The sequence below is a fragment of the Podarcis gaigeae genome (genome assembly GCF_964106915.1).
Source record: "Podarcis gaigeae genome assembly, chromosome: 8".
Classification (NCBI taxonomy): Eukaryota; Metazoa; Chordata; class Lepidosauria; order Squamata; family Lacertidae; genus Podarcis; species Podarcis gaigeae.
Genome location: NC_139684.1, coordinates 85,863,401 through 85,890,351, shown reverse-complemented (window position 1 = coordinate 85,890,351; position 26,951 = coordinate 85,863,401). Strand labels below are relative to the sequence as shown.

The 26,951-nt window shown below is 48.1% G+C and overlaps 1 protein-coding gene and 1 long non-coding RNA gene across 4 annotated transcripts in view; both read right to left on the bottom strand.

Annotated features, from left to right (window-relative positions):
• LOC310851804 overlaps window positions 1-26,951 on the bottom strand; it is a 442,605-nt gene that overhangs the window by 316,352 nt on the left and 99,302 nt on the right. The window lies entirely within an intron of this gene.
• The window catches only part of PLD3 (phospholipase D family member 3), a 33,959-nt gene that overhangs the window by 5,291 nt on the left and 1,717 nt on the right, over window positions 1-26,951 (bottom strand). The window contains exons 2-11 of one of the 3 annotated variants that reach the window (XM_083753995.1): window positions 26,563-26,845; window positions 22,618-22,681; window positions 20,048-20,113; window positions 17,977-18,134; window positions 14,152-14,335; window positions 9,839-9,959; window positions 8,117-8,244; window positions 4,138-4,338; window positions 1,926-2,065; window positions 307-472 (exon numbers count right to left, since the gene is read on the bottom strand). In XM_083753995.1, the coding sequence (XP_083610121.1) occupies window positions 307-472; window positions 1,926-2,065; window positions 4,138-4,338; window positions 8,117-8,244; window positions 9,839-9,959; window positions 14,152-14,335; window positions 17,977-18,134; window positions 20,048-20,113; window positions 22,618-22,644 (1,191 nt within the window). In that variant the 5' untranslated portion in view covers window positions 22,645-22,681; window positions 26,563-26,845. Of the gene's footprint in view, window positions 1-306; window positions 473-1,925; window positions 2,066-4,137; window positions 4,339-8,116; window positions 8,245-9,838; window positions 9,960-14,151; window positions 14,336-17,976; window positions 18,135-20,047; window positions 20,114-22,617; window positions 22,682-24,673; window positions 24,698-26,562; window positions 26,846-26,951 lie in introns of those variants that run through there. The other 2 variants (XM_083753996.1, XM_083753997.1) reach the window with 2 other exon arrangements.

The following is a 26,951-nucleotide window of genomic DNA, read 5'->3' as shown; positions in this document are numbered from 1 at the left end:
TCGTCTATCCTGTCCGCAGCCACGTTGCCAATTGCTTCCGTGGATTCTGCGTTTACTCTGCTAGGTCTGGCTAAGCTCCTGCAACTAGTCAGAAAGTTGCGAAACACCAATAGGTTTTACCAATAGAGCAATCCCCACAGAGGCTTGGGGAAAGGTCAACAACTCTGGGAAACGGGGGGGGGGGGGGGGGGGGAGGGGCCGCTGGAGGGATTTTTGCACCACAGCGCCAGATATGCTTAAGACGGCCCTGGAGTCCAGTCTTCCAGGGCTGGGGAGCCCCGTCCCAGGCATCGGAGGTGTCCTTACCACTTCCATGTTGTAGTGGGTGCGTATGTCGTGCATGGCAGCCAGGGAGCGCAGGAAGGGGAACATATTGGCCTTGGAATGCCTCCAGCATCCGACCAGGAGTCGCACACGGACTCTCCTCTCGTAAGCCACCTTCCGCAAGTGGTCGTCAATCACTGGCCAGAACCTGAGCAGAAGAAGGAAGCAAGAGCGTCGGGGCCACATCCTGCATTGCAACCTCTGACAGGGGGCAGCCCGCCACCCGCTCTAGCGCCCCTCAAACGGGAACAGCATAAGATGGACATTGAAAGGTGCTATGGTGCCAGAAGGGACGCGGGTGGCGCTATGGGTTAAACCACAGAGCCTAGGACTTGCCGATCAGAAGGTTAGCGGTTCGAATCCCCACGACGGGGTGAGCTCCCATTGCTCGGTCCCTGCTCCTGCCAACCTAGCAGTTTGAAAGCACGTCAAAGTGTAAGTAGATAAATAGGTACCGCTCCGGCGGGAAGGTAAACGGCGTTTCCATGCGCTGCTCTGGTTCGCCAGAAGCGGCTTAGTCATGCTGGCCACATGACCCGGAAGCTGTACGCCGGCTCCCTCAGCCAATAAAGCGAGATGAGCGCCGCAACCCCAGAGTCAGCCACGACTCAGGGGTCCCTTTACCTTTAACCTTTATGGTACCAGAAATTTCCAGGGGTTTTTTAACTTGAGCAAGTAAAATATTCAGTGATACACTGGGCAATAGATATTGGTTATAATGTAGATATGGAAGCACGGGAATGATTGTGGAATATGGATATAAAATTTACAGCATGTTATAGTCTGAGACTCCATCATGGATGAATCCCAAAATGGAATTAAGATTGCCGGAAGAAATATCAACAACCTCAGATAAGCAGATGACACAACTTTGATGGCAGAAAGTGAGGAGGAATTAAAGAACCTCTTAATGAGGGTGAAAGAAGAGAGCGCAAAATATGAATGGATGCAAAAACTTATGGAATACGCAGAAATGGCAAAATTTACCAGAAGAATAAGAAATCAAGGTAACAAACATTTGGTTTATTGAATCTTTACAGATAAATTGCAAACACATAAAAACATTAGCAGGATTATTGTAATAACCTGCAGTTTGATAAGAGTATATATTTAAAGTAGATAATTAAATGAGCAAATTAAATGAATTTGGATATGCAGGAGATATTAAAAAATAAATTTAAGGAACCGCAAAAAGAGGAGGAAGGAAGTCAAACTTTGAAATATCAAATTGATTGTAAAACTAATGAAATGTATAAACTTGAAAAGTATAAATAAAAACTTAGAGAGAGAGAGAGAGAGAGATGCTATGGCGACAGAAATATCCATGGGGTGGCAGATGGATCTGGGTGGCTTTGGGGCCAGTTCTGGCCTCCCAACTGTACGATTCATTTCTGCTTGCCAGGAGGAATGACCTCCCCATATTCTGGCTCTTCCCCAGAGTGGATTTGGGGGACGCAGGCGGAAGGAGAAGCCCTGTTGTATCAGCAGGAGCCTCTGCAATGGCTTCCTGGCCGGTGCCGCTTGGCTTGTAAAGCTTATCCTTCCCACAGCCAAGGGAGGGGAGGGAGAAGAGCTGCCCCCCCCATCAACTGCACACTTACCTCTTGGGGTGCGAGAATTCCATGGTGGGCAGGTAGCTCATCACCTCAATGTGAACAAACTCATCGGCGTCATCAATGATGCTCACCAGGGACTGGAGGTCCTCCGTCCGCCCTGTGGCGCACAGCGCAGGGGGGGCACTCTGGAGGCAGGCAGAGGGAAAAGAGACTCAGGAAAGGAGGAGGAGGAGGAGGAGGAGGACGGGCACCCAAAAGTCAGGCACACGGTTGACATCCTGGGCTGCCTGGGCAGGGTTTTTTTCAGAATGAGGTTTTTAAAAATGTTATTGAATCTTCAGGACTTCACTATGGAGTTAAATGCAGGGGTCAGCAAACTTTTGCAGCAGGGGGCCGGTCCACTGTCCCTTAGACCTTGTGGGGGGCTGGACTATATTGGGGGAGGGAATGAACGAATTCCTATGCCCCACAAATAACCCAGAGATGCATTTTAAATAAAAGCACACATTCTAATCATGTAAAAACACGCTGATTCCCGGACCGTCCACGGGCTGGATTTAGAAGGCGATTGGGCCAGATCCAGCCCCCGGGCCTTAGTTTGCCTACCCATGAGCTAAAGTAACAATCCTGGAGGAAATAGGAAATAACGGGAGGAAGGCACGGAAAAACCTAACCAGGGGTCAATGCCGTTACCTTGTGAAATAAAGTGCATTCTTTAGAGACCAATGACTGAATTATTTGCTATGGCAAAAACCGACCTGATACAGAAAGAGCGCAAGCCAAATGTTATGAACGCCAAATAAAGCCACATTTCATTGAGACTTGCCACCCCTGTGACTTTCCTGTTGGGTAAGGAACAAATGGCCGGCAAATGGAGGCAGAATCCATAGGTTTAGCTGCAACCCGATATATGTCAGTTTCTCAGAAATAATAAGAAATTGTTTTATGGAACCAAACAGTTAAAGGAGAAAACAGCCAAGACCTGATGAAGAGAGCACATCAGAGGTTATATTTTCTGAGAATCCTCCGGAAAAATCTCTCAAAGGACCTGTTGATGGCATTTTACCATTGTACGTTTGAGAGTGTATTAACTTATGCTCTGTGTGTGTGGTTTGGGAGCTGCACGATCAGGGAAAAAACAATGCTGTCCAGGGTTGTAAAGACTGCGGAGAGAATAATTGGATGCACTCTTCCCACCTTGGATGAAATCTACGCTTCCAGGTGCCATAAGAAAGCTGCAGAGATAGCGCAGGATAGTGCACACCCCGGAAATGATCTCTTTCAGCTTCTGCCTTCTGGAAGAAGGTACAGGGTTATAAAGACTAGGACTAGCCGCCTGAGAAACACTTTCTACCCAAATGCAATTCTGGTTTTAAACGCAGTATAAGGTGTCTCTATAGGAGTACCGTATTTTTCACTCCATAAGGCGCACCAGTCCATAAGGCGCACCTTATGGGGGGGGGGGAAATCAAGAAAAAAATTATTATCCATCCCGCTGGCTGTCTTGGCTTCCTCTTTAGCTGCGTGGAACCTCTCCAGTTGGGAGAGGCTGTGTGCGGCTTTGGCAGAAGCCGAGACAGCGAGCGGGATGGATCCCGCACACTGTCTTAGCTTCGTTTTTAGCCACGGGGCTGGGGCGGGGGAAGCCCGAGCTTCCCCGGACCCCAGCCCCCAGAACAGGTCCGGGAGTGGAGGCAAGGTTGCGAAGCCTTTGGAGCGCAGCACGAGTTCCTGCTGCGCTCCAAAGGCTTCAGGGATAGCCGCCTGAAGCCTTTGTCGTGCAGCAGGACCTCGCGCTCCGCTCCAAAGGCTTCGGGTTCCTTTCGCTGAAGCCAGAAGATTCTTGCTCTCCCAGCTTCAGCAAAAGGAACCTGAAGCCTTCAGAGCGCAGCGCGAAATCCCTCCGCGCTTTGGAGGCTTCGCGTTGCTATCGCTGAAGCCAGGGAGCCTGCATTCGCTCCATAGGACACACACACATTTCTCCTTAATTTCTGGAGGGGGAAAAGTGCATCCTATAGAGCAAAAAATGTGGTATATTGTATTTAAAAATGGGGTTTCAGAGTTTTTAGGGGTTTTTGAATGTCATGTAGATTTTTCAATTTCATTGTTCTGTATGGGACAATGACAATAAAGGTATCGTATCGTAAAGGAAACCCCCCCCCCCCGAGTCGGCCCCCAGCATCTGAGCACCAAGGATGCCAGCAAAGACTGGAGCAGGGGGTCTTGAGCAGAGGGGGCCCCTGCCCTCCCATCTCACCGAGAAGTAGACCCCGGCCTCCGTGCCGTTCAGCTCCAGCTCCAGCGGCGTCTCCTTGTTATAGGAGGTGGAGTAATTGGCCGGCCAGGGCGACGGGATGGTGGCGTTGGGCAGGCCCAGAGCCCAGTAGGCCTCAAACATCTTCCCCAAGTCCTGGGCCAGGCAGCTGCAGTTGTAGATAGCCATGCCCAGCTCCTTCACCTGAGGGCCAAGAAAGGGAGAGGTTAGCAGGAGGCCGCAGGATAGAGCCCAGGTGCAGTTGATGCAGCCTGCAGGATTTAAGGGGAGAAGCACCAGGGACACCTGAAATCAGCCCCAGAGGAAAAATGGAACCAAGAAGAATTACTGATGAAAGAAGAATGGCGGATGAAGTTGATGGACTAAGCAGAATTGGATAAATTAACAGGAAGGATTCGAAAGCTGCGGGACCAGAGATTCTTAGAAGACTAAATACACGAACTATTTGAAAAGTAATTGTAATGAACAGATTACACTAGTAGGACTGCAAGAAGTTCTGTAAGGAAGACTATTTGAAATATTGCAAGAAACATATTAGACATATTAGACAGTAGACATATCAGACATTATTTCAATATGTGACAGAGGCTGCCAGAGTATTGACAGCACAAAAATGGAAGACTCCAGACATTCCAACTCTTAAAGATTGGCAAATAAAATTATTTGAATACGTGGAACTAGCAAAAATGACACGAAAAATTAGATACCAAAAAGGTACAAAGTTTATTAGTGATTGGAGTAAATTTATAACATATATTGAAGGAAATTTTAGAAGTTTAACAACCACAGTAGGATTAACATAAATCTTAGGATGTGTAGACTATTAACAACGAAACTGCAAAAAGGAAGATATATTAAGAAGCCCGCAACCGGGAGGGAGGGTGGTCTATATGTGTATATAGAGGTGATATCAACAAGATGATGTGACTAAAGAAGAATTGTAATGGAAATTTATATTATTTTACTTTGTTTATTTATGGTTTGTCTAACTAAAATCAATAAAAAAGAATTAAAAAAAAGAAATATTGCAAGAAAGACTATGAGGAGAATTATTAGTTAAGGATAATTAAGAGTAATAGAGAAATTAAGTAATGCAGAATAAGTGGTAAAGAACGGGAAATCATCAGAGGTGTTGACGGAAGTCTAAAATATTGTGTAAGATAAGAAGTAATGTTATATGATTGTTGGAAACGTTATGTTAAAAAAATAATAATAATGCATATATATATAAAAAGAAATCAGCCCCAGAGGGTAGTAGTCCCATCTTGACCCAAGCAGCCTTGGGCAACCTGGTGCCCTGATAAGAAGATAAGAGGAGCCCAGCTGCTGGACCAGGCCAAAGAGCCCCCATCTAGTCTGGCCTTCCAGTGGCCAAACGCCCCTAATAACCAAGAAATTGAGATAGATTGCCTCTGGGCCATAGCTGTCAACTGTTCCTTATTTGGTGGGAAAGTCCCTTATCCCAGCGCTGTGTCCCGCTGCTGTCCCTTATTGATGATGTCCCTTAAATTTCCCGGGTTTCAAAGGAAGCAGCTCCTCTCCCTCCCTCCCTGCCGGCCAGGGAGGAGGGAGGCTCCAGCTGTGTTGCTTGGCTGCGTTGCTCACCCAATAAGGAGTCTAAGAACGACTGGGGGGTGGAGCTTGCATGCCTTGTGCCGATCAAATCGGCCGCGTTGCCTGGGGACTCGCCTTTGCTCAGCGCTTCCCAGCAGAGAGGTTACGGTGGTTTCCCTTGCTGCATCCCCTTTGCCGGATTGCTGCGCTGTGGGAACCACCGCTTGAGGCTTCGTTTGGCTGCTGGCTGGGCTTTCTGCCTTTGGCTCGGAGGGGCTCAGAAGTTGAACATACCTGTGTTTGGAAAATCCCTTATTTTGGCTGCGGATCCCTTATTTTCGAGGCTGCTGGTCCCTTATTTTCAAATCTGTAAGTTGACAGCTATGCTCTGGGCCTGGAGGTTCCATAAGAACATAGGAACGGCCTACTGTACCAGGCCAATGGGTTATGTAGTCCAGCACCCTGTTCTCTCAGGGGCCAAGCAGATGCCCCAATGGGAAACACACAAGCAGGATTAAAATAGAAGAGAAACTCTCTCTTCCTGTGGTTTCCAGCACCTGGCAATCAGAAGCATTGCTGCGTCCGACTGCAGAGCCATCCTGGCTAGGAGCCTTCGAGAGCCCTCTCCTCCTCCATGAATTGGTCTATTCCTCTTTTAAAGCCATCTAAGTTGGTGGCCATGGCTGCCTCCTGTGGCAGGGAGTTCCACAGTTTAACTCCGAGCTGCTCTGTTGGGCTATTATCTGCAGCGATGCCGTAGGACGCAAAGGTTTGGAAACATCAAAGTGATCCTGGCTGGGGAGGAGGGCAGCTGCAGCCGAACAACACGTGAAGGGTGCCCGGTTGGCAAAGGCTGACTTAAAAATGCCAAGATGCCACCGTTCACCTTGTTGGATTTGATAGGAGGCGGGTTCACAACAGCATAAACACAAATACGTCGGGGGAAAACCACCCAGAGTAAAGGCGGGAGATAGGACGCTGGTTTTATTTTTATTTACCAAAAGCAGCTGCTCATATGATTGCCTAATGCCCAGGTAAGTAAAAAGAATTTCCCCTGCACACCTGGAGGGGAACCAAGTGTTGGTGCAGACCTTTAAAGCCCTAAACGGCCTCAAAGGCCCAGTATACCTGAAAGAGCGTCTCCACCCCCATCTTTTAGCCCAGACACTGAGGTCCAACTCTGAGGGCCTTCTGGCAGTTCCCTACCTGCGAGAAGCCAAGTTACCGGGAACCAGGCAGAGGGCCTTCTTGGTAGTGGCCCCTGCCCTGTGGAACGCCCTCCCATCAGATATCAAGGCAAAAAACAACTATTTTACTTTTAAAAGAAAACTGAAGGCGGCCCTATTTAGGGAAGTTTTTAATGATGCTGTATTGTTTTTAATATTCTGTTGGAAGCAGCCCAGAGTGGCTGGGGAAACCCAGCCAGATGGGTGGGGTATAAATAATAAATTATTATTATTATTATTATATATTATGTTGGCCTCCCACTGGGCCAATAACCTCCTGGCAAATAGAAGGGGAAGAAATGGAGGCAGTGAGAGATTTTACTTTCTTGGGCTTCATGATCACTGCAGATGGTGACAGCACTCACGAAATTAAAAGACGCCTGCTTCTTGGGAGAAAAGCAATGACAAACCTAGACAACATCTTAAAAAGCAGAGACATCACCTTGCCAACAAAGGTCCGTATAGTTCAAGCTATGGTTTTCCCAGCAGTGATGTATGGAAGGGAGAGCTGGACCATAAAGAAGGCTGATCGCCAAAGAATTGATGCTTTTGAATTCTGGTGCTGGAGGAGACTCTTGAGAGTCCCATGGACTGCAAGAAGATCAAACCTCTCCATTCTTAAGGAAATCAGCCCTGAGTGCTCACTGGAAGGACAGATCCTGAAGCTGAGGCTCCAAGACTTTGGCCACCTCTGGAGAAGAGAAGACTCCCTGAAAAAGACCCTGATGTTGGGAAAGATTGAGGGCACAAGGAGAAGGGGACGATGGAGTACGAGATGGTTGGACAGTGTTCTTGAAGCTACCAGCATGAGTTTGAGCAAACTGCGGGAGGCAGTGGAAGACAGGACTGCCTGGCGTGCTCTGGTCCAGGGGGTCACGAAGAGTCGGACATGACTAAACGACTAAACAACAACAACAACATGTTGGCCTCCAGGTGGACTCCCTCCCTCCCTCCTTGGGGAAGCCATTCCGGAAGTGGGGTGCTGCTGCAGCCGAGGGGAACCCCTGAGCCCCCACTTCTGATTTGAGAGGTGGACTCTCTCTAGCAGGTGACCACAGAAACTATCAGACCAGGTCCCAATCGTCTCGTAAAGATAATAACCCTGGTCCCAGTCCCACAAGCCAGGACGGGGGGCCCCACCCCGCCCCTCCTCTCCCCTCCCGGAGGGTCGCGGGCATCACCTGGGTGAGGGCGCGCCAGTCCATGTTCGCGCTGCCAAGGAAGATGTGTTGCTGGTCCACGATCCAGAATTTGGTGTGCAAGACCCCCCCGGTCAGTTCCGGGAAGTTGACTTTGCGGATCTGAGCACCTGGAGGAGTTTGGGAACAAGACAAGTTAGGGCACTGCTAGTTCTCAGCACCTTTTACAGCCTCGCCCGCAAATCCAGCCCATACACTTGGTTTTAAGAGTGTAGGCTCCTCGGGGCGAGGACCTGCCTCTCTGATCCGGCAAGCGACCAATAGTAATTGAGCCCTTTCAGTAGGTCTGGCCTGAATCTCTTGCAAGAGAAAGCACCTTCTATGGGGGGGCTCCTCGTTCTAGTATTACGAGCGAGGGGGGGGAAGTCTCTTACATAATTTTACCCATCTCTGTCATCTTCTAAGCTAAGCAGCCCCCCAATGGGGCTGCATCAATAGGAGTATTGCATCTAGATCAAGGGAAGTAATAGTGCCACTGTATTCTGCTCTGGTCAGACCTCACCTGGAGTACTGTGTCCAGTTCTGGGCACCACAGTTCAAGAAGGACACTGACAAACTGGAACGTGTCCAGAGGAGGGCAACCAAAATGGTCAAAGGCCTGGAAACGATGCCTTATGAGGAACGGCTAAGGGAGCTGGGCATGTTTAGCCTGGAGAAGAGGAGGTTAAGGGGTGATATGATAGCCATGTTCAAATATATAAAAGGATGTCACATAGAGGAGGGAGAAAGGTTGTTTTCTGCTGCTCCAGAGAAGCGGACACGGAGCAATGGATCCAAACTACAAGAAAGAAGATTCCACCTAGACATTAGGAAGAACTTCCTGACAGTAAGAGCTGTTCGACAGTGGAATTTGCTGCCCAGGAGTGTGGTGGAGTCTCCTTCTTTGTAGGTCTTTAAGCAGAGGCTTGACAAGCATATGTCAGGAGTGCTCTGATGGTGTTTCCTGCTTGGCAGGGGGTTGGACTCGGTGGCCCTTGTGGTCTCTTCCAACTCTATGATTCTATGATTCTAATTATTTCATAACTCCAAACATATATCTTGTTTTGTTTTGTTTTGTTTTGTTACACCTTTTCTCATTGAATTCCTGTCCCTCCTTTCTGAATTCTCCCCGCCCGCTTTGTAGTTGCATTAAAACCATCATTAAAATCAATACCAAGGAAATAAATAACTACAGTCCATACAGAAACTTCAGGTTGTGTGTTTGTGGGTTGCGCACTGTGCCGAACCTGGAAGTACCTGAACGGGTTACTTCCGGGTTTCAGCACTCGCGCATGTGCAGAAACACCAAATCGCGCTTTGTGCATGCACAGAAGCACCGAATCGCAACCCACCCGTGCGCAGACACAGCACTGCGGGTTGTAAACGTGCCTCCCGCACGGATCACGTTCGCAACCTGAGCGTCCACTGTATCTGACTTTTAGAAGACATCTGAAGGCAGCCCTGTTTAGGGAAGTTTTTAATGTCTGATGTTTTATTGTATTTTTAATATTTTGTTGGAAGCCGCCGAGAGTGGCTGGGGAAACCCAGCCAGATGGGCAGGGTGTAAAGAATATATTATTATTATTATTATTATTATTATTATTATTATTATTATTATTATTATTATTATTATTATTACTGTCTTTTTGGGGGTGCAGAGAGGAGACCCTGCCCCGCATCACCACCCCCATGCTGAAATCCAGGCACGCTCTCTCTCTCTCTCACCGCTCTCCTCCAGCAGCTGCAGGTCAGAGCAGGGCATCCGGGAGGAAGGAGGATTGACGGCAATCCGCAGGGTGACGCCTCTGCTGGGGACCTCCCTCAGCGCAGCCAGGATTTCCTCCCCCTGTGGGAAAAGGGAGGGGGTCCATCAGCAGCCACGATCTGAGCCAGGTGAACAGGGCCCTTCCTGGACAGGCCATCCCCATTCCCAGGTGCAGGATCCGTCCGGCCGATTAACCCTTTCAAATGGTTTGGGATGAGTCCTTCGATTGGGGGTTGGGCCAGATGACCGCTGGAGGTCCCTTCCAACGCTGATTCTTTGTTGAGGTGGGATAGAGACATCTTGAATTTTTTTTGGGGGGGGAGGAACATCTTGAATTTGCTCTTTACCCACCCAAATGGGGAAACTGAAAGCTGAGCTCTTCCGAAACATGCCCCTCATCCAGCCAGAGGCTAAATCCTCTTAGTTAGTTTTGAGGCTGCAAGCCAGGGCTGGGCATGTTAGATCTCAGGTTGGCTAGTGCATTGGGGGGGCGGGGCTACCCATTTTGTTCGCCTGCTGACGAGAGCCAGGCAGCCACCAGCCAAATCTCTAACAAGCCGGGCCCCACAGGGAGGCTTTGGGTTCAATGCTCATCAAAGCAAAATACACTGCCTATGGGACATGTCGTTGGCCCATCTAGCTCCACACTGGCTGGCAGCAGCTCCCCAGGGCTTAGGGTTGGGGAGCCTTTCCCAGTTGCCCCTGAGGAGATTTCACCCCTCCCATATCCAAGAATCTCCTGATGAGTCTGCTGATTCTCCAGACAGAAGGAGGCGTGTTCTGCTTCTCTACTTATTCTACTCCAGCACCACGTCAGTCAGTCAGTCAGTGTGTCGGAGAGAGAGAGACTGAGTGTTACAGATCGTGTGTAGAGATAAAGTTGCTGCTAAGAGCAGCTGCAGACACTCAGTGCAGTGCAGCATTCATTTATGCTTAGACCTCATTAAGCTCTGTATATAGTTGTACAATAGTTGTAGATAGAATAAATGAAGTTATTCTACAGAGCTGTTCTCCAAGTCGTTTATATACTCAGCTATACTCTGCTGTGTGACGACTGTCTACTTGTGGAAGTGAATCCGGTGCTCACAACTCTAAGCTGTGAGTCCACAGCACTTTGACCTGGTGGTCTCTGGAAGTGCTACCCAGCTCGCCTAGCCCAGTCGGGGCTGAAGTGCATGAGTCCAGTTGCTGGCACTGGCTCAAGGGCGATGCTGACAGGCCTCAGGGGGCTGAACCTGTCATCCACCACATTTATTATTTTTACATTCCATCTTCTTCTCCTAAGACCTCTAGGCGACATCCATGACTCTCCTCCTCTTATTGACGCCTCACAACAACCCTGTAAGGTAGGGTGGGAGGAGTGACTGGCCCCCAAGGTCGCATCCAGTGAGCTGCATGGGCAGGAGAATTCGAACCCTGGTCTCTCTCGGGTCCAAGTCCAGCCCTCTAAGTTTGATTCCCTCCCCCTCTTTCTTTTTCCTTTCTCCTCCTGTGAAGAGGCGGCATTCTAATGTTTTACTGTTATATTTTAATCTTGTTTTTTAAATTGTATTTTAATCAACTTGTTTTTATTATTGGTTGTTAGCCGCCCTGAGCCTGGTCTTGGCTGGGGAGGGCGGGGTAAAAATAAAATTTATTATTATTATTATTAAACACGACACTACGCCGGCTGCCCCGCAAAGCAGGTTGCTCTAACAACTGAACCGCCGCTGTCCCCTCATGTAATAATTTGCAACGCTGCATCTCTGTTTGGAGCTGCCTTTTTCAGATCATCTGCAACTTGGGAGGCTCTGGGATTTAGAGCTTCTCAGACAGCCCAGGACAGGCGTGTATTCTGCTCTTAACAAAAGCGGCTGCCTCTCCAACACGCCCGCAGGCGCAGGCCGTGACCGACATGCGAAAAACGGATGTTTTGCTTTCCTCAAAGGGCCCTTTGATGGGCTCAGAGGCTGAAGGAGGCGCCGCCACCCCAGGCAATTAGACGCCTGTTTGCAAGCGGGTTTGACAGGGTCTGCCGGGTGCTGAGTGCCTTCGCTGCTGCATATTTTGGCACAGGCAGGCAGCCACCTTTTCAGACACACCAGCAGGCAGTATGGTGTAGTAGTTAGAGTGCCAGACTAGGCACTGGGAGAGACCAGGGTCCAAACCCCCCACTCCCTGGGTGACCTTGGGGGCCAGTCCCTGCCTCTCAGCCTGGCCTACCTCACAAGTGTTGGAGAAAGACCTGGGAGACCAGGGTTCAAATCCCGCCCCCCACGGCCATGAATCTTACTGGGTGACCTTGGGCCGGTTGCTGACCCTCAGCCTGGTCAACCTCACAGGGTCACTGGGAAGATTAAATGAGGATGAGGAGGAGGAGGACCATGACAGCTCCCTGGAGAAAAAAGGTGGGCTAGAAATGCGATAAGTATCGTATTTTTTGCTCTATAAGACTCACTTTTTCCCTCCTGAAAAGTAAGGGGAAATGTGTGTGCGTCTTATGGAGCGAATGCAGGCTGCGCAGCTATCCCAGAAGCCAGAACAGCAAGAGGGATCACTGCTTTCACTGCGCAGCGATCCCTCTTGCTGTTCTAGCTTCTAAGATGCAGAATATTTTTTTCTTGTTTTTCTCCTCCAAAAACTACGTGCGTCTTGTGGTCTGGTGCGTCTTAGAGAGCAAAAAATACAGTACATAAAATACTACGGATCCCATTTCGGCTTCGTTTTACACGTGAGAATGAATGGTTTAACTTCACCACCAAAAAAACAGCTGCAGCAGCCGGGGGGGGGGGCTGTCTGGATTGATCAACCAAGGAGTACTTTTCGTGTTGAAATAGGGAATGTGCTGGGTATTTATTTATTAATTTATTAATTTTATTTATACCCCGCCCTCCCCGGCCAAGACCGGGCTCAGGGCGGCTAATATCAGGTATAAATACAATTGCTTAAAATACAACTTAGTAAAGGTAAAGGGACCCCTGACCGTAGTGAACGACTCTGGGGTTACAGCGTTCATCTCGCTTTACTGGCTGAGGGAGCCGGCGTACAGCTTCCGGGTCATGTGGCCAGCATGACTAAGCCGCTTCTGGCGAACCAGAGCAGCGCACGGAAACGCCGTTTACCTTCCCGCCGGAGCGGTACCTATTTATCTACTTGCACTTTGATGTGCTTTCGAACTGCTAGGTTGGCAGGAGCAGGGACCGAGCAACGGGAGCTCACTCCGTCGCGGGGATTTGAACTGCCGACCTTCTGATTGGCAAGTCCTAGGCTCTGTGGTTTAACCCACAGCACCACCCACATCCCTAAGATACAACTTAAAAACAAAATTAAAATACTACTTCAAATGCAGCCTCATTTCGGTGGAAGCCCAGATCAAAAACTGTTTGGGGGGAGAAAACGTCAAATCTTCACCAAGGCCAACTATCCAGACTGGTCCTACGTGGGCCAGAAAAAAGCCAGGGAAGTCCCCAAATAGGGGTTCCATCACAGAAAGAAAAGGAAAGAGGGGATCAGGCTGGTTCCAAGCCAAAGGCCAGGCGGAACAACTCTGTCTTACAGGCCCTGCAGAAAGAAATCAGATCCAGCAGGGCCCTGGTCTCATGAAGCAGAGCGTTCCACCAGGCCAGTGTTGAAAAGACTCCATATTCCTATTTGCAACCCCTGGGAAGGCTTGCTGGAAGAAGGCAGAGCAACCCTTGGGAAAGCCATTCTGCAGCAAAGGAGGGCGACCAAAATGGTCCAAGGCCTGGAAACGATGCCTTATGAGGAACAGCTAAGGGAGCTGGGCATGTTTAGCCTGGAGAAGAGGAGGTTAAGGGGTGATATGATAGCCATGTTCAAATATATAAAAGGATGTCACATAGAGGAGGGAGAAAGGTTGTTTTCTGCTGCTCCGGAGAAGCGGACACGGAGCAATGGATCCAAACTACAAGAAAGAAGATTCCACCTAGACATTAGGAAGAACTTCCTGACAGTAAGAGCTGTTCGACAGTGGAATTTGCTGCCAAGGCGTGTGGTGGAGTCTCCTTCTTTGGAGGTCTTTAAGCAGAGGCTTGACAACCATATGTCAGGAGTGCTCTGATGGTGTTTCCTGCTTGGCAGGGGGTTAGACTCGATGGCCCTTGGGGTCTCTTCCAACTCTATGATTCTATGATTCTCTAGGGTGTCAGATGGGCTGCCCCTCCCAGCCCCACCTGGAGATGCACCCAGGGACCGAACCCAGGACCCTCTGGTGCCCCCACCCCTGAGCCGCGATGGCCCTTGACCGAGGCCGTTTCCGGAGAGAGCTCTCCACCTGGCTGGCCGAGGGGTCCTGGGTGCCGGTGTCCTTGTTGCTCAGGGTCCAGTAAAAAGAGGCGATGTCCACACTGCGTCTGGCGTCTGCCAGGAGGGTCTTCCAGGCGTCGAAGATGGACGGGTTGAGGGTGCTGTTGTCGTCGTACGTCAGCCCCTCGGGGATGCTCTCCACCAGGACGCTCCTGAGGAGGAAGAAGAGGAGAGGAAGGGCAGCTTTTGCAAGAGGGGGGGGCAAGACACCCTCTCCCCTTGCAACCTTCTTTGGAGGTCTTTAAGCAGAGGCTTGACAACCATATGTCAGGAGTGCTCTGATGGTGTTTCCTGCTTGGCAGGGGGTTGGACTCGATGGCCCTTGTGGTCTCTTCCAACTCTAGGATTCTATGAAGTCTCCTTGGACTGCAGGCTGGTAGGTCTGGAAGACTCACAACCGTGTGTGAACCAATCTGAACTTTCTTGATGTTTTATTATTGTAGGCAGGGTTAGAAACTCAGATATGTAACCTATAATAACAATAATAATAATTTATTATTTATGCACCGCCCATCTGCCTGGGTTTCCCCAGCAACTCTGGGTGGCTTCCAACAAAGTATTAAAATACAGTAGTCTGTTAAACATTAAAAGCTTCCCTAAACAGGGCTGCCTTCAGATGTCTTCTAAAAGTCTGGTAGTTGTTTTTCTCTTTGACATCTGGTGGGAGGGCGTTCCACAGGGCGGGTGCCACTACCGAGAAGGCCCTCTGCCTGGTTCCCTGCAACTTGGCTTCTCGCAGTGAGGGAACCGCCAGAAGGCCCTCAGCACTGGACCTCAGTGTCTGGGCTGAACGATGGGGGTGGAGACGCTCCTTCAGGTATACAGGACCGAAGCCATTTAGGGCTTTCAAGGTCAGCACCATCACTTTGAATTGTGCTCGGAAACGTACTGGGAGCCAATGTAGGTCTTTCAAGACCGGTGTTATGTGGTCTCAGCGGCCACTCCCAGTCACCAGTCTAGCTGCCGCATTCTGGATTAGTTGTCGTTTCCGGGTCACCTTCAAAGGGAGCCCCACATAGAGTGCATTGCAGTAGTCCAAGTGGGAGATAACTAGAGCATGCACCACTCTGGTGAGACAGTCCGCGGGCAGGTAGTCTCAGCCTGCGCATCAGATGGAGCTGGTAGACAGCTACCCTGGATACAGAATTGACCTGTGCCTCCATGGACAGCTGTGAGTCCAAAATGACTCCCAGGCTGCGCACCTGGTCCTTCAGGGGCACAGCTACCCCATTCAGGACCAGGGTGTCCTCCACACCTGCCCGCCTCCTGTCCCCCAAAAACAGTACCTCTGTCTTGTCATGATTCAACCTCAATCTGTTAGCCGCCATCCATCCTCCAACCGCCTCCAGACACTCGCCAAATGGCACCTTAAAACCTAGATTACAGGTGTCACAATGCAATGTCTAGGCTACGGTTACCAGATTTTTTTCAATGATTCTGGGAACAGTTGGTTGTTGTTTTTTTGTTTTGTTGTTTTTGAAGCTGAGTAGCAACAGGGAGTCAGTAGTGGGGATGGTGTGGTCAAAGACCCTGGGCCTAAGCACACATGCACATTGTATAAAGGCGCAAAGCCCTTCTTTCACACCCTGTGAAATATAAATGCACAGAGTTTTTAAAACTAGGCAACGGCTTCTCGCCCGCAACTCCTGAGCCTCCCCCAATCAGTCAAAACAAAGGGGGAAGGGGGCAGGAGATCTATACCGCCAGACGTCCCTGGTTCCCCTTTGGCAGTGGCGGCAGCAGCGGCAGTCAGCAGCCCAGAGTCAGCCTGGTAGCACAGTTGGCTCTGGCTGGCTTCAGGAGCTGCTCACTGCTGTGGCGCCCACCATTTTTCCACGCCAGAAGTCCCCATATAATGTGTCTTGTGCGCAACACATCATATGGGGACTTCCGGCAAGGAAAAATGGCAGACGCCAGGGCAGCGAGCAGCTCCTGAAGCCAACCAGAGCCAACTGTGCTACCAGACTGACTCCGGGCTGCTGAGGCTGCCACTGCCACGTTTCCCGGGGACAGATTTGCAAATCTGGGGACATTCCGGGGACCATAGCTGTCAACTTACAGATTTGAAAATAAGGGACCAGCAGCCTTGAAAAGAAGGGACCAGCAGCCAAAATAAGGGACCTGCAGCCTCACCTGTTCCAGGCACTCCAGTCTTCCTGTCCTCCTGCAGTCTGGTCAAACTCATGCTGGTAGCTTCGAGAACACTGTCCAACCAACTTTGTAACCAGAGGTTCAACTGAATAGAATCTGAATCCCATGCACCACAAGGCCTATGCAGCCTCAACTTAAGATGGCTCCCCGGCCTGGCTTTGCACTGCAAAGTTTGCAGCAGCACGTGCAACAAAATGGCGTCCAGCATTCAAAAAACTCCTCAGCTTACATTAACTAGCCACACACAAGGCATGCAAGCTCCACCCCCCAGTCGTTCTCAGACTCCTTATTGGGTGAGCAACACAGCCAAGCAACACAGTTGGAGCCTCCCTCCTCACTGGCCGGCAGGGAGGGAGGGAGGGAGAGGAGCTGCTTCCTTTGAAATTTAAAGGACATCATTTAAGGGACATCCATCAATAAGGGACAGCAGCGGGACATGGCGCTGGAATTAGGGACTGTCTCTTCAAATAAGGGACACCTGACAGCTATGCCGGGGACATCTGGTAACCCTAGTCTAGGCACCTTTTTCTTTTTGCAAGGTTGCCAAGGTGAAAATGAATTGTGCTTCTCGCCATCCCAGCCTCCAGAGATTTCCACATGGCCCCCATGCGCTGCCCTGTCCCTCAGCTATAAATCTCAGAGAGTTGAACGGCATTTACTCTGGAAAGTGGAAGCAGTCCCGACCAAAGAAGACTGGCAAACCAAGTTAATGGACTATGCTGAAATGGCAAAACTAACCGGAAAGCTCAGAAATCAAGATGACAAGGAATTTAAAAAAGAATGGGAAATGTTTATTATGTATTTGCAAAAATACTGTAAACAGGTTAATACACTGGCAAGGTTTTTAAAACACTTGTAATTTTAGGAATCTGAGGTAAAAAATAATAATTTGGAGTAGAAATGATAGGCAGCTGAAAATAAAATTTAAGGAACCAGGGATGGGGTGAGGGAGGGAAATCACAGGATTCAGAGAATCCCATCTTATGGGTTTGATATTGTTTTTATGTATATTTTTCTTTGTTTGTCGCTGTTATTGCATTTGTTATTGTGTGTTTTTTGTTTTTGTTATTTTTGTTGAAAATTTAATAAAAATATTATGAAAAAAAGGAAAAAGAACAGCATTTACTCCTTAAGTCACAGTCTCAGCGGAGAAGCAGCTCATGCTTTGTTTAAATTTTTTATTTTGCCTTTTCTGTTTTTCATATTGTCATTTTATGTTGTGAACCGCCCTGAGATCTATGGGCATAGGGCATTATACAAATTGAATTAATTCATTATAACCCCCTCCAGGGACGCAGCTGTGGGTTAAACCACAGAGCCTAGGACTTGCCGATCAGAAGGTCGGCTGTTCGAATCCATGCGACGGGGTGAGCTCCTGTTGCTCAGTCCCAGCTCCTGCCCACCTAGCAGTTCGAAAGCACGTCAAAGTGCAAATAGATAAATAGGTACCGCTCCGGCGAGAAGGTAAACGGCGTTTCCGTGCGCTGCTCTGGTTCGCCAGAAGTGGTTTAGTCATGCTGGCCACATGACCCGGAAGCTGTACGCCGGCTCCCTCAGCCTATAGAGCGAGATGAGCGCCGCAACCCCAGAGTCGGCTACGACTGGACCTAACGGTCAGGGGTCCCTTTACCTTTACCCTCACCTGCAGGGATTGTTGCACCTGTTGCCCAGGTAAGGCCCAACAGCCGCCGCCTTCCCTGCCGAGGTCAGACCACGAATGGGGAGGATGAGCATGTGGAAAAGGAGGGCAGTCGCCAGCATCGTCGAGAGGATGGCCACCACAAGGATGCAGCGGAAGTCCTGCAAAGGAGAAAGAGGGACGGAAGTGGGCGTCCGGCACTTCTTTTCTTTAAGGTTTTTGTTAACAATTTCAGCAAAACAAAATATCAAAACATATCATATTCATTATTCTTTCCCACCACCCCCTCAAACCACCTCCCCCCCAACTTCCCTCACTTCCTCTCTGATTTCTCAGCACATGTTATTCTCTGCATGTTATAAAATTATACATATCTTTACATTATCTGTCTACCATGTTGTTGTTGTTTAGTCGTTTAGTCGTGTCTGGCTCTTTGTGACCCCCTGGACCAGAGCACGCCAGGCACTCCTGTCTTCCACTGCCTCCCGCAGTTTGCTCAAACTCATGCTGGTAGCTTCAAGAACACTGTCCAACCATCTCATCCTCTGCCATCCCCTTCTCCTTGTGCCCTCCATCTTTCCCAACATCAGGGTCTTTTCCAGGGAGTCTTCTCTTCTCATGAGGTGGCCAAAGTCTTGGAGCCTCAGCTTCAGGATCTGTCCTTCCAGTGAGCACTCAGGGCTGATTTCCTTAAGAACGGATACGTTTGATCTTCTTGCAGTCCATGGGACTCTCAAGAGTCTCCTCCAGCACCATAATTCAAAAGCATCATCTACCATGTTATCAACCAATAAATTTGTGTATGTTAATTCAAAACATTCCTCTTTAACAAGGACTTTGGCTTACTGACATCCAGCGCCCTTTTGAATTGTGTTGTGGAAGCCGGAGATTATTGAGTTGTTCTTGTTTTTATTTTGATCGTGTATTTTTTTGCTTTCATATTGTGATTTTATCTTGTGAACCGCCCTGAGACCTGTGGGTATGGGGCAGTATACTACTACTACTACTACTACTAATAATAATAATAATAATAATTCCTGTTTAGGGAACTTTTCAATGTTTGATGTTTTATCATTTTATTATTATTAATATTCTACCGGGAGCTGCCCAGATGGGCAGGGTAAATAAATAATAGTAATAATAATAATTGCACCCAGACCCAGGTCTGAAGAGGGAGTCCCCACTGCACAGGTCACAATGTTAACCTTTGGGGAACTCCAGTTTCTGCATTCTTCTGTGGGCCAAACTGTTCCTTAACCAGTTATTGATCCATTTACAGTGGTACCTCGCAAGACGAATGCCTCGCAAGACGAAAAACGTGCAAGACGAAAGAGGCCCTAAATGGCCTCGGTCCAGTATATCTGAAGGAGCGTCTCCTCCCCCATCGTTCTGCCCGGACACTGAGGTCCAGTTCCGAGGGCCTTCTGGCGGTTCCCTCACTGCGAGAGGCCAAGTTACAGGGAACCAGGCAGAGGGCCTTCTTGGTAGTGGCGCCCGCCCTGTGGAACGCCCTCCCATCAGATGTCAAAGCGATAAACAACTACCTGACATTCAGAAGACATCTGAAGGCAGCCCTGTTCAGGGAAGTTTTTAATATGTGACATTTTAGTGTATTTTTCATCTCTGTTGGAAGCCGCCCAGAGGGGCTGGGGAAACCCAGCCAGATGGGCGGGGTACAAATAATAAATTATTATTATTATTATTATTATTATTATTATTATTATAGTTTTCCGTTTTTTGAGTCGTTCCGCAAGACGAATTTCCCTATGGGCTTGCTTCGCAAGACGTTTCGTCTTGCGAGTTTGTTTCCTTTTTCTTAAAGCCACTAAGCCGTTAATAGCCACTAAGCCGCTAATAGCCGTGCTTCGCAAGATGAAAAAACCGCAAGACGAAGAGACTCGCGGAACGGATTAATTTCGTCTTGCGAGGCACCACTGTATACGACTGTGCCTCTTTTTCCATGGCTTGAGAGGTGAGGTTTTTTTGTGGGGGGTGGGTGGGTGGGAGATGGGACTTTATCCCAGCTCAGGCTCTTCACCAGAACCTGGAAGGGGAGGAGGAAGAGGAGACTAACCTTCTTTGGAGCCAAGCTGGGCTGCTGGGTCAGTGGGGGCTCCTCAGGGTTTTGCAGCGCCTTCAGCTGAAAGGAAGGAAACGGAGAGATGAAACACCCAGGGAACTCCAGGCAGCAGGATCTCAGGATCTCAGAACTGCACTTACCTGCGACTCCTTTGGGGACATCCAGCCCCACGTCGGAGCTGGAGGCAGGAAGCCCAGCTGGCTTCCCCTTTCCCCACACATTTATGAGGGGGAAGTCTGCCTCCTCAAGGGGAACAGGGCTTGTGCAAATAGCTCCCCCAGCTCCCATTCATCACAGTGGAGCTGATGCCAGAGGAAAAGTGGGGAGAGAGAGACTGGCAGAACTGTCCCTGTCACAGATGCAACACGATCCCTGTCCTGCCTTTGTAAGAACTTTGACCTTTTAGTGTGGCAGACTGCAACCTTCGGAACTCCCTGCCTCTTGAAATCAGGCGGGCGCCTTCTCTGTGCTCTTTTCGGCACCTGCTAAAAGCATCTTTCTTTAGACAAGCCTGTCCAGATGCTAATAATAATAATAATAATAATAATAATAATAATAATAATAAATTTTTATTTATATCCCGCCCTCCCCAGCTGTGGCCGGGCTCAGGGCGGCTAACAACAATAAAAGAATACAACATTCTAAAATCATTTCATTATAAAATTAATTCAACTCAAATTGATGGCAACCATTGGGCTAGAGTTCTGTGAAGACTGCCAAAGGAGGGAGTCAGGCTGTGCCCTGGCCAAAGGCCTGGTGGAACAGCTCTGTCTTGCAGGCCCTGTGGAAAGATGTCAAGTCCCACAAGTCTCTTGTGACAGAGCGTTCCACCAGATTGGGGCCACAGCCGAAAAAGCCCTGGCTCTGGTTGAGGCCAGCCTAACCTCTCTGTGGCCCGGGACCTCCAAGATGTTTTTGTTTGAAGATCGTAAGTTCCTCTGTGGGACATACCAGGAGAGTCGGTCCCGTAGGTACGAGGGTCCTAGGCCGTATAGGGCTTTAAAGGTTAAAACCAACACCTTAAACTTGATCCTGTACTCCACCGGGAGCCAGTGCAGCTGGTATAGCACCGGGTGAATGTGATCTCGCAGCGAGGACCCCGTAAGGAGTCTCGCTGCAGCATTCTGCACCCGCTGGAGATTCTGGGTCAGTCTCAAGGGCAGCCCCACATAGAGCGAGTTACAATAATCCAGTCTGGAGGTGACCGTCGTGTGGATCACAGTGGCTTAGAATGGTGATCATGGAATTGTAGAGTTAGAAGGGACCCCGAATCTCTTGCCCAACATGGTGCTTGAACACACAACCCCTGAGATGCGAGTTCTAGTCCGTTTTTACCCTACTTGGTCCTTTTACCTTTTTGAAAGCCTTAAATCACTGCTGTTAATTTCCCTTACGGATAATGTTACGGTTTTAACTTTTTTTGCAAATTCTGAGGGCATTTTCCTTTTGCAAAAAAGCAGTGCATAAATTTTACAAAATAAACAAACAAATCATTAGGCTGCTGTCTCTCCTGCGTTGTTACACTGCCGTTTCTAAGGGGATATACGCTAGGTATTTATTAACCCTGCTATACAAAAATCTCCAAATGAATCAATCCGAACTTCATTGTCTAAAATCCCTGGTAGAGGACAAGGATCCTGAGATCACGCTAAGGGTAGCCAAATTCTTAGGGAATTCTTATCGCCATAAAACTTAGGGAACAAGCTGTGCTATCATAATGATTAAGGTTTTAAATGATAATTTTAGGTTATACGTTAATGACTAAGTTTCAATTTATGTATTTTTTAACTGTTGCTATACAGTGGTACCTCAGGTTAAGAACTTAATTCATTCTGGAGGTCTGTTCTTAACCTGAAACTGTTCTTAACCTGAAGCACCACTTTAGCTAATGGGGCCTCCTTTTCCGCTGCGCAGCCGCCGCACGATTTCTGTTCTCATCCTGAAGCAAAGTTCTTAACCCGAGGTAATTTTTCTGGGTTAGTGGAGTCTGTAACCTGAGGCGTATGTAACCTGAAGCGTATGTAACCCAAGGTACCACAGTATCTGTATTGTCCCTGTTATACCTTATTGCAAATTCAAATGTATCCCTATTGTGTTTTATGACTTCCTTGATATTGTATGTGGGCTGGAACTGGTCTGTGACCGAAATAATAAAATTCATTCATTCATTAGGCTGGGGTGTGGGGACACACTTGCTGTACGTCCAGCCTTTGGGAGGAGTTCAATGTCGCGCTTTTATGATTGTCAATGCAAGCACTTACAATCATAGCATTGTAGCATTGGAAGGGACCCTGGGGTCATCTAGTCCAGCCCGCTTCAAACGCAGGGAGCTCTTGCCCAGTGTGGTGCTTGAACCCACCACTCTGAGATTAAGAGACTCACGTTCTCCCAACTGAGTTATCCCAGCTCTTGAGGGTACCAAACAGAACGAGGTTCCCTCCTGCCCCCTAGGCACTGTTCTGGAGGAGCAGAGAAACGCTTTGCACTGGCTCCTCCTGCTGGTGCAACAGTTTAGTTTGATCCATCCCTTTGGACACACCCAATTTAGGCAAGCAAGGATTTACCTGGTGGTAGGTGACATGGGGCTTCATGGCCGAGGCAGAACGAGCAGGAAAAACCTCCGGAGGCCTGGGAAGGAGACAAGGAGGAGAGTGAAGACAGCTACAGGGTCACAGAGGAACTCTGCGGCCGGATCTCCCTGGTAGCCAAAGGCAAACCGACATCTGGCCAAGTTTCCTCATGTGGCCTCAAGCGCAGGATCACACCTGGGCAGCCCAGAGCCCCAGCATCCTCTGCAAGGTCAGCAAAGGACTCAGCAGCTGTGCTGGATTTTGACTGTGGGGGGAATTGGGGAGGGCCAGAACCAAGGAGGCACCCCTCCAGTCAGGTGGGAGTGCTATGAGGAATTTTGAAAAATAGAACACGCCATTGTGTCCACGATGAAAGCATTGCTTGACTGGGCTTGAGTCATTGACAATAATTTCTGCTAACGTCCCACAATCCTCTGCATCTCTGCCCATCTTCTCTACTTCTCTACAAATCAATATGGCTAACCTGATCCAAAACACCCACCGACCCCACTCACACATGAAAACAAAGACCACCACAGCCAACCACAAATGAATAATCACACCCTGGGCCAACCCCAACCTCTCTCACCACCAAAGGAACACAAGCGAACTGCAGAGAACCTGCTCAAGCAACGCTTACATATAGTAAGTAAAATAGAAACATCCCCACCCCCATCCCCACCCTTTTCTTCCCAATGTCTCAACAAATGAAACTGATTTGTAAAAATGTTATATGGGGGGGGGGGGGAATATATAAGAGAGAGAGACATTGCACACACTTTTGTAAATCAAGAATCTTTCATTAAAAAATAATAAATAATAATAATAATAATATTTTTTTATTTATACCCCGCCCTCCCCAGCCAAGGCCGGGCTCAGAGCGGCTTACAAGCAATAATAAAAACAAGATGAATGATTACAACTTAAAAACAAAAATAAAATACAACATTAAAATATTTTTTTTTTTAAAAAAAATATTTATTAAAAGTTTCCAATTACAACCAAATAAAAAACAAAACATCCAAATTTAAAATCTTGTTTTCCATAACATCTTTCCAGGACTTCCCCTCCCCTCCCCCTCTTGTATTCCAATTCTTACTTATAAATTCAGCAATTTCTTATCCCAAATTTTGAACTTATTGTCATTGACCCAATTTAAAAATATTTTCCCATCTCCTAAAATCGACCTGTTCCCTTCCACGCGTTCCCCCTTTTAACATACATTGCAGATTAAAATATAATGAAATAAAATGTAGTTTAACACCCTTTGGATTCCAAATTTCCCTCCCCCTTTTCCCGGTTGCGTTCCCAAAATTTATCAACATCTGATGTCTTCCTGGAGCTCCCACAATTTATTTAAGCCACAGTCCTTTACCAGTCATCTTTTAATTTCGAATGTCCAATCTTGGAAGGAGTCTGTCTCAAAAAGGCCCATTTTTTCCATCCAGATTTTTATACATTAGGAGTAAAAACTCCAATTTTATTTCTTTAAACCTTTCAGGTCTGGATGTCCCAAATGTTCCTTCTTTCAACTTTATCCAATTCTTGTTATTCTTGTTATTCTTGTTGATCTCTCTCCTTTTCTTTCCCCCCCCCCCCTGTTTTCCTGCACAAATGCTCTAATTCCAAAAGCTTCAAATTCAGCTGCAGAGTACAGAATACAACATTAAAATAATGGAACATTAAAATATTAAAATTAAAATATTAAAATAAAAAAGAGCATATTATGAAAATGAAATTAATGTAATACCCAGCGAAACACAGACAAAAATATAACTAATAAAAAAAGAAACAACTATGTGCTGCGCAAATAAATACTTCATTTTATCTGTCCTGAAACTTCCAGCATTCTCATTCCCTGCCCCCCTGCCCCCTGCCCTGGCCAAGAACTGCAGCGTGAAGGCAGCAAAAACACAGGTGAGGTTTGGAACAGATGCTTAAGGAGCAAGAGGAGGAGGAGGAGAATGTGACGTAGACCAAGGGAGCTACTTGAAATTCTGCACAGAAACACCCCCTTTTTTTGCATGCCCTTAAAGCAGGCTTTCCCAACTTGGTGCCCTCCACATGGTTCGGACAAAAACTTGGCCAGGTCCCAATGAAAGTGGGGGTGGGAAGGGCTTGCAGGGCAGGCAGGCACTGTGAGTCAGCCCAGGCAATTATGGAGGAGAGCCACAACTCCTCCAAAATGCAAAATAAGCAGCTGGATTAAAGGAGTGTAACTTCCTCCTCTAATCTGGGTCACAAGTGCTGGGTTAAGGCTGGGAGCAATACTGCTTGGAATGTGGAAAAAGCTTCAGTCACCAAGGCCAGCTTGTTGTTGTTTAGTCATTTAGTCATGTCTGGCTCTTCGTGACCCCCTGGACCAGAGCACGCCAGGCACTCCTGTCTTCCACTGCCTCCCGCACTTTGGTTAAACTCATGCTGGCAGCTTCGAGAACACTGTCCCACCATCTCGTCCTCTGTCGTCCCCTTCTCCTTGTGCCCTCCATCTTTCCCAACATCAGGGGCTTTTCCAGGGAGTCTTCTCTTCTCCTGAGGTGGCCAAAGTCTTGGAGCCTCAGCTTCAGGATCTGTCCTTCCAGTGAGCACTCAGGGCTGATTTCCTTCAGAATGGAGAGGTTGGATCTTCTTGCGGTCCGTGGGACTCTCAAGAGTCTCCTCCAGCACCATAATTCAAAAGCATCAATTCTTTGGCGATCAGCCTTCTTTATGGTCCAGCTCTCACTTCCGTACATCGCTACTGGGAAAACCATAGCTTTAACTATACAGACCTTTGTCGGCAAGGTGATGTCTCTGCTTTTTAAGATGCTGTCTAGGTTTGTCATTGCTTTTCTTCCAAGAAGCAGGCGTCTTTTAATTTTGTGTCTGCTGTCACCATCTGCAGTGACCATGGAGCCCAAGAAAGTAAAGTCTCTCACTGCCTCCATTTCTTCCCCTTGTATTTGCCAGGAGGTGATGGGACCAGTGGCCACGATCTTTTTTTTTTTTTTTATGTTGAGCTTCAGACCATATTTTGCGCTCTCCTCTTTCACCCTCCTTAAAAGGTTCTTTAATTCCTCCTCACTTTCTGCCATCAAGGTTGTGTGAGGAACTTAATATATCTTTTAAAATGAAAGCACCACTTTATTACAAGAGGTGACCAAGGTGCTGCCCAGTTCATACCTACTTCAACTCAGCAGCTGCCCACAGAGAGACCCATTTTAAAAAATAAGGAAGGAAGGAAGGAAGGAAGGAAGGAAGGAAGGAAGGGTCAGCTGTGCCAGTGGCTCTCAAAATTAGGACTTACTCCCAGTTTGCAACCTCTGGGCTCAACCCTGGGACCCATTAAGTATAGCCATGGAAGAGAGGGTCTCTGAGTTTGTGCAGAGTGCACTGTCTTCTCCAGAGAGTAGCCTTCCTGCCCATGTTCTCTGGGGTTTCATGCCACAATGTTGGCATTTCAGACAGACCCATATTTCACTTGAAAAAGCAGGGTAGGGTTGGATGTCAAACCACGCTGGGATGGTTAGTAAAGGACCAATATATATAAATAACTATAATTATTACATTTTTAAAAATTCATGCTGTACTGACCAGAAGCAGCCTCTTAGGACCAATTGTGTTGAAGGGGCAGTTGGCAAGGCAGACCACAGAAAACAAATACGCTTCGTATCGTAAAATCTATATTGATGCAATTTCTTTTCTCGTATTTCACCATGCCCATAATTTGCATTTCCCCCCCTTCTTTTTCTTCTCCTTCTTTTTTAAAAGATACAAACTGTTGTAAACAAAAATCTGCCCTTTTTTTCCTTATGGGGTATCGAAGAGCCCATATAGAGTCCTTACGTAGGTTCCCTATCGGTAGGAGAAAATAACAGAGGGAAACCAGAGAATACTGAGAAGCAAAGCAGCTAGTAAGCCTGATTTTTATTGATCTGTTGCAACAGGGTCCTCACTCACCACAACGAAGGAGGGAGGAGGAACCCAGAACAATGGTGCGCAAGGGATATCAAATGCAAACTCCTCCTCCTCCTCTTCTTCTTCCCTTTGTTGCTGCAAGGTAGCTGAGGGTGCTGGCAAGGCAGTCTCTTGAGTCTCTATCTTGTGAGCCAGTGTGGTGTAGTGGTTAGAGCGGTGGACTCGTAATCTGGTGAACCGGGTTCGATTACCCACTCCTCCACATGCAGCTGTTGGGTGACTTTGGGCTGGTCACACTTCTCTGAAGTCTCTCAGCCCCACTCACCTCACAGAGTGTTTGTTGTGGAGGAGGAAGGGAAGGAGATTGTTAGCCGCTTTGAGACTCCTTCGGGTAGTGATAAAGCGGGATATCAAATCCAAACGCCTCTTCT